General features: G+C 50.6%; 1 protein-coding gene across 4 annotated transcripts; it reads right to left on the reverse strand.

The window, feature by feature from the left end:
• Positions 1-236: 236 nt before the first annotated feature.
• Positions 237-10,274, reverse strand: LOC135912026 (cuticle protein 10.9-like). Of its 4 annotated transcripts, none has more exons than XM_065444416.2 (3): positions 10,019-10,274; positions 2,178-2,324; positions 237-769 (listed from the first exon to the last, which is right to left on the reverse strand). In XM_065444416.2, exons 1-3 carry the CDS (start codon positions 10,046-10,048, stop codon positions 416-418), a joined length of 531 nt encoding a protein of 176 aa, XP_065300488.1. In that variant the 5' UTR covers positions 10,049-10,274; the 3' UTR covers positions 237-415. The 4 variants fall into 4 exon arrangements, with proteins under 4 accessions (XP_065300488.1, XP_065300493.1, XP_070394215.1 ...); XM_065444421.1 differs by lacking the exon at positions 10,019-10,274 and adding an exon at positions 7,183-7,304; XM_070538114.1 differs by lacking the exon at positions 10,019-10,274 and adding an exon at positions 3,178-3,472.
• Positions 10,275-11,105: the final 831 nt, after the last annotated feature.

An 11,105-nucleotide genomic window follows, 5' to 3' on the forward strand; every position in this document is an offset into this window, starting at 1 on the left:
TCAGTGGTAGACCCTGGTTCGGAGACCCTGGAGACCCGGAGACCCTGGTTCGATTCCCACCCAGCCCGTCTTGCAAGAATTGAGCCAAAGCCACTTCTCCTCTGTCGTGACGTCACGGTGTCACGTGGTTTCAAGGCGACACTGCCGCGCCTGAGGAGCTGGGTTGAGCTCTCGTAATATGCTTCGCATAAAAACAAAACAAAAAAAGCGAGTAGGAACACTTGAAGATCGGTGAAGGTGACTTTTATTCGCAGTTAAGATTCGTTAACTTGCATGTATACAGTCCTAACTGTAGATTTCATAAGAAACGCCACGGTTTCTGTCAACGGCCGGCTAGCCTGTTCCTTCGACAAGGGAACATCGTCAGAAGCGGGGTCAAATATTCAACAAACGCTTCCCTACGTCACACACTTGACTATCCAGACCAAGGACGGCTGTAACCGAAGCCAGAAGTGGAGGCGCTCGTGTAGGGAGAGGAGAAGGGGGAGGATCCACCAATGATTCGGTACTGCGGGCCAGCGGGTAGAGGCTTCGCATTGTAGACCGCGTCGGCACTGGCTCCAGGGGCTGTTCCGGGCTCGTTGGTGTCAATCTTTGCACGGAATCCGCCAGCATCAGCGATGTACTTCACCTGGCGGAAGATGCCATTGGTGTCGGTGTAGCCGTACATGCCCGTCTTGGTGTTGGAGGCGTCGCCCTGTTCTTTGCGGTAGGTCCTGGTGCCGTACTGGTCGACGTTGTCGTAGCCGAAGCTGTACGGTTGCGGTGGCTGCGTTCAGAGATTTCAGATAAGTGCGACATGCCTATTGCGTAGCACAAAGATAATGTGATGATCAAGATCATTTGTATCTAAGGTTTCATTTGTGCACCAAGCTTCTTCAAAAATTGCTGTTTCAAGCTTGAAGGCGTTGCTTGCAGCAAGGCATCTCTCTGAAAGAAACTTTCTTTCGCGGCGCAGTTAAGGTAGTTACAACCCAGCATTTTTTGTTATTTCTAGATATATAATAACAACAATTACTAGATATGAAAAGGTACAAAATATACACATGTTTTAGGCTTGCAGGGTGATTACGAATTTGCAAAGAGATCCACAGGTATTGTACATTACGGAAATTGAACATCAGTTCCTCATGTTGAATGTTGTTCACGCCCTTCCTGCCTTTTTTGTTCCTCGATTAGACGTGTTTCCCGCATAACATATGATGCTTATAATTTTCTTTCTACATAGAAACTGATTAGCACCGCTGGTCCTATGAGGGCAAACACGAAGCATCTGTGGTGGAAATGCAGCTCCCCACTTTTCCGCAGAATAGCTGCTCATTTTTATTATCAAACTAGGCCGTTATCTACCCGTTGCTTAGAAAAACCGCACAGTTATTAGTAAGTGTTTCTCTTTTGAAACCTCACAATTGCTCCAACGGCTATTCTTCTTGACAGACTGTGAAACCGCATTGTCGTTTCATTAATTCTTTACACCAGGCAAAGCGTTCACATGTAGACAGTACGAATAATCGCAGGCAGCAGAGCTTGGTAGATCCTGAATGATGTTTATGCCACCTACTAGAGAAGTCAACATGGATATTTATTTGTTTCTTTTTGGAAGTAATGACGCTTGTCATTTTACTGGACTTGAGAGAGCAATGGCTCATGAAAATTTGCTTCTGTTTACGCGACAGATGCATGCAGAGATTAATTCTCGTGACGATATTAGCTGTGCAACGTTATCTTTGGTGCTGTTTCGTTACTCATGCTGCTGTTGTCCCTTGGAATGTTTTCTTGTTTTCATCAGCGCTGCTTGAAGTATTAGGTTCACCGTCTAATGAAAAAGCAAGGAGACAATGATGTTATGCAGGTGCAGCGACAGTTTCACATCCTCAGATATTTTTACACATAATTGCTCTTTCAAGAACGGTAATTACAACTTCTTGCTCGAGGACTAGTATTTTGTCGCTACAACAGCACATGGATCCTTTCAGAAAGGGAAAATAAATACCGCGATATAATTCATCAATGGAAAGAGGCACCGCACAAGCTACCTGCCTTCTTACCCTAGGTGTTGTATTTCACCGTTTGGCAGAAACTACACGCTATACAATAAGTCTTTTTTTACTGCGTATGGCCTCATAGCGACCAAGAAACGATGCTATTGTATTTTATATACATCTAGAGGTACTCACGTAATACTGTGCTTGCTGCGCGAATGTGGCGCCGTAGGAAGTGCCAAAGGCGCCACCAAGTCCACCACCAAATCCGCTGCCGAATCCGCTACCAAATCCAAACTGACCGCCGCCGAGAGTCATGGAAACCATGGAAACCAGGAGTACCTGAAAAAGCGGAAATCCGTCCGTATAATTCCATGATTAGGTATGCTGCAGAACATTGCGTAAAACATCCCTTTTAAGTAGTTTAACTGAGCCGAAGGCTAACACTAGTGAAATCGATGTACGTAATAGTAATAATGTTACGTAGGGTGACGCAGACGAAAAGCTATGTACAAATATATTTACAAGGAAAATACGCTGCGCTAGGCCAAGAGGCAACAGCCCGCGCTGGCATCTAATCGTTGTCGTCGTCTTCTCCCTGCTCAGCTCTTCGTCAGTGGGAACATACCCCGTAGCACTACCCCCGGCGGCAAAAGCGCCGTCCCGGAGCGACTAAAGGCTGGACTCTGAAGCAGTGTAGTAGCTCTTGAGCCTACTGACGTGCACGACATCACTAGACGCCAGAGTAGATGACGAGGTTGAGCTCACAGGAGCAATTTCATAAGTCACAGGCGTCACCTGGCGCAGCACGCGGTAGGGTCCTGTGTATCGCGAAAGGAGCTTTTGTGAAAGTCCGACGTGACGAGAGGGCGACCACAAGAGCACGAGCACACCAGGCGAAAACTGTACGTCACGGTGGCGGGCGTTGTACTGACGCTGCTGAGTGGTTTGCGAGTCCGTCAGTCGAGCACGGGCAAGCTGGCGTGCATGGTCGGCGAGAGCGATGGCGTCGCGCGCATACTCGCTTGTTGAGATCGAAGTAGGAGGAAGTGCCGTGTCAAGGGGCAAGGTCGGTTCGCGACCGTAGAGCAGATAAAAGGGAGAAAATCCGGCGGTGTCGTGCCGGGAAGAATTATAAGCGAATGTGACGTAAGGAAAGGCAATGTCCCAGTCGCGGTGGTCCTTGGAAACGTACTTTGACAGCATATCGGTGAGAGTACGGTTTAACCGCTCTGTCAGGCCATTGGTTTGAGGATGGTATGAGGTAGTCAGCTTGTGTTGAGTGGAGCAGGAACGTACAATGTCGGCGATAACTTTCGAGAGGAAGTTACGACCACGGTCAGTGAGAAGCTGTCGCGGGGCGCCATGAAGTAAGATAATGTCCCGCAAGAGAAAGTCCGCGACGTCAGTGGCGCAACTGGTAGGGAGAGCCCGCGTGATAGCGTATCGGGTGGCGTAGTCAGTTGCGACGGCTACCCATTTGTTCCCAGAGGATGACGTGGGAAATGGACCGAGGAGGTCTAATCCAACACGAAAGAACGGTTCCACAGGGACAGTGATCGGCTGGAGATGACCGGCAGGTAGCACCTGAGGTGTTTTCCGACGCTGGCAGGTATCACAGGCAGCAACATAGTGTCGGACAGAGCGAGCGAGACCAGGCCAATAGAAGCGGCGGCGGACGCGGTCGTACGTGCGGGTTACGCCAAGATGTCCTGCAGTAGGTGCGTCATGCATCTCAAAGAGCACAGTCTGTCGTAGATGTTTTGGCACGACAAGAAGAAGATCAGATCCGTCAGGGAGGAAGTTCCTTCGGTACAGAATGCCGCCCTGGAGGACATATCGGCGAACGGATGCGTCGGTAGGTGTAGAGCGCAGACGCTCCATGAGTACTCGCAGCGATAGGTCTCGGTACTGCTCATCGGCGATGTTAACGAAGGCAGACACAGAGAAAATGTCGTCGGCAGTACTACTGTCGGCGTCGTCAGGCTCGTCTACCGGGTAGCGAGACAGGCAGTCAGCGTCCTTGTGTAGTCGGCCAGATTTGTAGGTGACAGAGAACGAATATTCTTGGAGGCGTAGGGCCCAGCGACCAAGTCTTCCTGAAGGGTCTTTCAATGAGCATAACCAACAAAGCGCGTGATGGTCTGTGATAACGGAAAAGGGTCGGCCATATAAGTATGGGCGGAACTTCGCAACCGCCCAAACTAGGGCCAGACACTCACGCTCAGTGATGGAATAGTTGCGCTCCGCGGGTGAGAGGAGCCTGCTGGCGTAAGCGATAACACGGTCGTTGCCGCGCTGGCGTTGTGCCAGTACTGCACCAATTCCGTGACCGCTGGCATCAGTACGAACTTCGGTAGGCGCAGACGGATCGAAATGGGCCAGAACGGGAGGCGTTGTGAGAACGTCGATTAGATGCGAGAATGCAGAGGCCTCGTTAACGCCCCACTGGAAAGGGGCGTCTTTTTTCAAAAGCTCGGTTAGTGGTCGTGCTACGGCCGCGAAATTTTTCACGAAACGGCGGAAGTAGGAACAAAGGCCGATGAAGCTGCGCACATCCTTGACACACTTCGGAACAGGAAAGTGCGTAACAGCATGGATCTTGTCTGGGTCCGGTTGCACTCCGTTCGCGTCAACGAGATGCCCAAGGACGGTAATCTGGCGACGGCCGAATTGGCACTTCGATGCGTTCAGTTGCAGACCGGCGCGACGAAAAACGTCCAGGACTGCCGAGAGGCGCTCGAGGTGCGTAGCGAACGTTGGGGAGAATACTATGACGTCGTCCAAGTAGCACAGGCATGTGGACCATTTGAAACCGTGAAGAAGGGAGTCCATCATGCGTTCAAAAGTGGCAGGAGCGTTACATAGACCAAACGGCATCACTTTGAATTGATAAAGACCGTCCGGAGTTACAAAAGCAGTCTTCTCGCGGTCGAGATCGTCCACAGCAATCTGCCAGTAGCCGGAGCGGAGGTCAATAGAAGAGAAGTAGCGAGCACCATGGAGGCAGTCAAGGGCGTCATCGATCCGAGGTAGGGGATACACGTCCTTTTTGGTAACCCTGTTAAGGTGGCGATAATCCACGCAAAAGCGCTATGAACCATCCTTCTTTTTTACCAGTACAACCGGTGACGCCCATGGACTACATGAAGGTTCTAATGTTATTCGCAAGCATTTTGCGAACTTCAGCGTGAATAACTTGACGCTCAACCGGTGACACTCGATACGGGCGGCGATGAATAGGAGGGGCATCGCCGGTATTAATGCGATGTTTAACAGTTGTAGTTTGGGCCAAAGGACGATCGTTAAAGTCAAAAATATCGTTGTAGGAAAGCAGAACGCGGTAGAGCTCACGAGCGTGCTCGGACGGCATGTCGGGCGCAATCATTTTCTGTAAGTCGGCGATGGTGCAAGTTGTCGGCTGAGATGGTAGAGGAGGATCGGCTGAATTGCTGTCTACCTCAATAGATGCTATTGAGTGATCTTCGAATGAGCAAAGCTGGGCCAGAGACATCCCGCGTGGCAGCACTTGTGTCGTCAAGCCAAAATTGACCACTGGCAGGCAGACGCAATTAGCCGTAATAGATAAAACGGTATGAGGTACCGTGATCCCGTGTGTAAGGAGGACGTCTTGTATAGGAGCTGCGATATAGTGACCGTCGGGCACTGGTGGGGATGACACTAGGTCAACGTAAGTCAGTGCCGTAGGTGGCAAGCGAACAAAGTCGACGGAACTGAGGCGACTGGGGTGTGGTTCAGCGGGATCCAGAACAGGCAGGTCAAGGCGGAGAGTACTGGCGGAACAATCAATGAGAGCAGAATGTGCGGAGAGGAAGTCTAAGCCGAGGATGATGTCGTGGGGACAGTGGGCGAGGACTGTGAATAGCACGACTGTTGAGCGATCGGCGAAGGAGACGCGGGCGGCACACATACCAATTACGGGGGCTGTTCCGCCATCGGCGACACGGACAACAAGCGTCGTGGCGGGCGTGATTATTTTTTTCAGGCGGGTACGAAAGTCCGCGCTCATTACCGACAAATGCGCCCCAGTGTCTATAAGAGCAGATACAGGAACACCGTCGACTTGCACGTCAAGAAGGTTCAGATGAGTGGGCAACGTCAGTGAAGGATTTGGTGGCGTAGGGAGCAATGCAGCGTCACCTCGAGGCGCTGCATCATTCAGTTTTCCGGCTGGGAGCGGCGTCCGAAGGGAGTCGGCGAAAAGGAGCGACGGGGCTGGGGAGAGCGAGATTGTTGTCCTTGGGGCGAAGGTGAACGAGAATAGGGGCGGTTCGGTGCAGGAGAGTCAGTGGCGGCATTATCGGAGCGTGCGGCATAAGGACGAGAAGGGCCACCCGAGGGGCGAGAATAGGCAGTATAAGCAGACCGGGTCGGGGAAGTCCAGCGACTTCGACAGTGCCGAGAAATGTGCCCGATTCGACGGCAGTGAAAACAAATGGGCTTGTCGTCAGCAGTGCGCCATTCAGCTGGGTTGCGGAAACGTGGTGGGTAAGACGATGCGGGACGGGGCGGAATCGAAGAAGCCGGATGGGTATCAGGGTGATGGGCCGAGCAGAAGGTGTGAAGGCCCATGTTTTCGAACTCCTGGCGGACAACTGCCTGGATCAGGGAAACCGTGACTGCCGGTGCGTTGGTGGGGCTGGAGTCGAAGGCAGCCGGATAGGCGGCCTCAAGCTCACGACGAACGATCTTGGTAATATCGCCGGTGTTGTTGGGACGAGGAGCGTCGGCACAGGAAGACGTCGCTGGGGCGTTGGGCAGACGGGCAAACTGCTGATCGATACGTCTGCTTTTAGCGAGTTCCAGGCGGCGGCACTCTTTGATAACAGCATCCACCGTCGCGACGTTGTTGAATACGAGCAAGTTGAAGGCGTCATCGGCAATGCCTTTGAGGATGTGGGATACCTTGTCTGACTCAGGCATGTGTGCATCAACTTTGCGGCACAGAGCCAGGACGTCCTGAATGTACGTGACATAGGGCTCTGTCGACGTCTGCACACGGCCGGAAAGCGCCTTCTGCGCGGCAAGTTTGTGACCGTAGGGGTTGCCGAACAAGTCTCGGAGCTTTTGCTTGAACGAATCCCAACTGGTGAGCTCCTCTTCGTGCGTCCGAAACCAAACGCGAGGTGTGCCACCGAGGTAAAAGACTACGTTGGCGAGCATGATAGTAGGGTCCCACCGGTTATTGCGGCTGACGTGTTCATAGAGGCTGATCCAGTCATCGACGTCTTCCCCATCGTGGCCCGAGAAGACGCCAGGATCCCGGGTAGCGGGGAGAGTGATGTAGGTCGTCGAAGGGGCAGCAGGTGTCGGAGCCGGCGGAGTCGGGTTGTCGTCGCCGGGAGCCATGACGGAAGGCTCGACGTACCGTCCACTGCGAAGCTCCGTGATGAGGTAAAGGGAACGTCCACCTCCACCAGATATGTTACGTAGGGTGACGCAGACGAAAAGCTATGTACAAATATATTTACAAGGAAAATACGCTGCGCTAGGCCAAGAGGCAACAGCCCGCGCTAGCATCTAATCGTTGTCGTCGTCTTCTCCCTGCTCAGCTCTTCGTCAGTGGGAACATACCCCGTAGCAATATATATCAGTTGAAAGTGATAGACAAGCAAATGCTCATAAATATCAGGATAATACCACCGCCGCCCGACATTCCTGGAACAATTGCGTTATTGTGTCGAGCCCATCCGTCGCCACAGTGGCTTGGTTATTTTGCACTTGCAGTTTACTGCTTGGGTGGCCTCTGGCCAACTGTCCTGCCTTAACATTTACAGGTTTAAAACAACCACGTATCGCTTTTTGGTGTGTATCGCTTTTTACAGGTGTAAACAACCACATTTGATCTTGCCGTAGGCATACTGATGTTGGTCTGCGCTTCACATGTCACGTTGTGTTCCAGCAAGTGAAGGGTGCTCAATAGTCCCACCTGCTATAGAAGCATATTAAACAGATCTAAGTTGTGGCGCCATCTACAGAAAAGAAAAAAGAGCAAGGAAGAATATGGAGCACTATGCTTCAGAAATAGCGGGGTGTTTGCGACTTAACGTAGTTCCTCTCAACCATCTGGAAGGTTGTCTGCTCCCCCTTTTGTGAAGCGTGCAGCGGGCTAATAACGAAGACTTTACGAAAAGGACTCCTAGGGTCTCTAAAACCATGCTGTTCGGCTCACAATTCTAAAGGAAGTGGAAACCTCTCTTGGGAATGAATGACTCCATCAGTCAAACACAGCGACAGAATTGATCCTAAGTTGATGACACTCACATCGACGGGTGCTGCCGCTTTCTCAACATTTTGCCAAGGTTTCCCTTGCGTGCGTCAGCGTACAACGTCAAGAGCAGCGTACGCTCGTAGAAGTCTTGTGTCGCTTTTCTTTTATAGATTCGCTGTTTGGATCACGCAACGTGCATGCGAGAGATAGAAAACAATCGTCGGAATGTAGCCGTAAAGACGAAATATTTCTTACGATAGCGAATTATGAGACAGCTATCTACAGTAACGTAGCAGTGGTATTAGCTGTATAAGCTGCGATAAAGATTCGCTCATGAACTAAATTAACATGCACGTAGTCACGCCTGTGCAAGCACACACGAGCCGATTATCGCGGACATTAGCTTTCAGAATCCTGGCGTCCTCAACTGCGGCAGCAACGGTGAGCTAATACCGCTTCATGGATGCCTTTCGCTTGAAAGCGAATCGGGCTCGAGAGAACACGGCGCTTCCCAAGCTGTCAGCTGGCCTTCAAACCAACCGCAGATTACCTGCAAGAAGCGACGCACCCGGTCGCGCTGTGCGCATCGGCCGCCAAAGTAGAAGCGAAGACGTTATTTACTCTGTCCCCCTTACCGCGTCCACTCCTAACGGGTGCATGTCTCCCTGATCCCACCTTGCGTGCGAGACAAGTCATCACGCAAACTCCCCGCCTTTCTCCAGTGCGGGCGCGTGAAGGCGGTGCCCCAGCAAGCAACCATCCTTCTCGCCTCACCACGCATGGCCGCGATGTTAGCGCCCTTCGACTTCTACGGACAGTCACTGCGACGTCCACTACGATGGCGTTTATCCGCCTGGAGTGTCCAATAATTTGCTATTACAATAGAAGCTTTTATTGCATATAGGTTTACAGCTAGAAGATGCTGCTACTTTGCTATAGGCTGTAGCAAAACTACCCACCATAAGCTTCAAAAGTATGTATGTGGGACTGTTGCATTTATGGTGGTGGATATCCGGCACCGCCGTATCTGCAGAAGATTATTTGCTATCTACCACGGGGCGCATGCACAAACTTCTTGCCAAATATGTTGTTGGAATGTGTGCTTGTAGAGCAAGCGAAATTATTTTGTGCGTTTAGTGTACAGATTCCCCCTTGCCAATGTTTATAGAAGATTAGAGACTATGCTATGCATAAGTTTTTGCCACGTATAGCATGGGCCATTGCTTCTAGATCTCATCCTCTTTACCACGTTTGGTAAAAGGAGCTCGTCACTTGTTCTCGTACTTCTGGCTACGCAATTGGCTGCTAATGTAGATATTTATGAATACTAGTGCTGTCCGCTTGCAGAACATTGGTAATTGGTTAACTAGTGTTGTCTTATATCGTGGCATTACTTCTGGCTCATCTGGCTCAGAAAGGAAGTGCGAGAAGTGGTAACCTGCCATTAATTCGCGATTGCGGTTAAGTATGTTGTCTAAATTCCGTGATCTCGACCAAATGACGAAAATGCGCGCTGCCAGCCACCGATTGCACGCTCTCTGAAAGTAGTTAATACAATATAATCAGCGAAAAGCCTCATCTTGCACGCCATCAGAGCAGCCGGCAGGAAGCCTAGGTCAAATATTGTTCCACTTTGAACCTACGACCTCCAGGGTGGAGCTGTGAACATGTTGATGTGAATCGGTAGGTGCATGGCTCCTGACACTCAGGGTGCTCTCTCAATGAACAAATAAAAAAATGTATACGCTTGCGCACGTCCCTTGTCCCTAGGCGCAGCAAGTAAATTCGTATAAAATGCACTTACCTGTGCGAGGAGAGCTGAAGTCGAATGCATGATGACGGGCAATGCGAGGGAACCTTTCGGATACTGAAAGGTGCGTGCAGAGATCTGCAGACTCTTGCTTCCACGACTTGTTACTGCAGTTTTATCCTGCTCTAAGCGTGCACGGCAGTGTGGAAGTGCTGACAGTTGTGACTGAGGCGCTGTGGCACGGTCGAGCGTTTTATACTGCAATTTCTCTGCCGCAAGATGGCGAGCGCTTGCGTGTGGCCTCCTTGACTCTAGCACCTCACGTTTTCTGTTGTTGTTGCTGCTGACTTCACGGCCGCAACGGCTTTCGACACTGCGTTACATCTAGCTTCGTTCTGGCGCGAAGCTGAAAAGTTATACGCAATAATTAACGCGCGCAGAAAAAAAAGAAGTAATAAAGAAAATACAATAAACAACCAAGCCAACTGCATTTCCAGTGTTCTGTATTCGACGACGCAATGAATCCGTTATTATGAGAGCACAATAAATAAATCTATGCTAGCAGTTTGACGAGTGAACAAGACTGAATGGAGAATGTGCAGAAGGATACTAAGACATCCAGGGCGAAATTCACTGAGCTAACTTGCGAAGAAATTATGACGCTAGAAAAATCTATTGACAAAAAAAACCTATTCACAAAGCTTCCACTGTTTGTAAGATCGGCAAGTTTGCCTTACCCGTCATTGCAAACACGAGTACTGTAGCCGAATAAAGGCACGTATATAACGGTGGCGCTGGTGCGAGCTTCAGTACTTTCGCGAATAGTAAGCGTTAGTCGATGCATAAGCCCAAAACAGCCGTCTCAGTTTCTGGTATAAGAGGACATTTCTACGATAGCGGTGTAGCAGTCTTACGAACATAATTATATTCACCTGCGCCGCTCCAGCTGACAGGGTAAGCGTTGGAACGCGCTGTTGCAGCTGATTGGTCAGAAGCCACTACTGAAAGCCGAGGATGGCGCGGGCTTATAATTTTGTGGCGCGCTCTAATTTGTCATCCTAAAGTGGACTGAACAGTTCTAGTGCATAAATGTATTGGGCGTGCGCTGCTGTGGAAGGCAGTAACATTATTTCTATGCTGC

Source organism: Dermacentor albipictus, chromosome 1 (genome assembly GCF_038994185.2).
Source record: "Dermacentor albipictus isolate Rhodes 1998 colony chromosome 1, USDA_Dalb.pri_finalv2, whole genome shotgun sequence".
Classification (NCBI taxonomy): domain Eukaryota; kingdom Metazoa; phylum Arthropoda; class Arachnida; order Ixodida; family Ixodidae; genus Dermacentor; species Dermacentor albipictus.

Bases quoted from the DNA above. Each gene is read 5' to 3' on its own strand.
- LOC135912026 (XM_065444416.2), bottom strand. From the start codon at position 10,048: ATGCATTCGACTTCAGCTCTCCTCGCACAG. The intron at 2,325-10,018 runs GTAAGTGCATTT...CCGCTTTTTCAG, and splicing joins CTTCAGCTCTCCTCGCACAG to GTACTCCTGGTTTCCATGGT. The intron at 770-2,177 runs GTGAGTACCTCT...CTCTGAACGCAG, and splicing joins CGCAGCAAGCACAGTATTAC to CCACCGCAACCGTACAGCTT.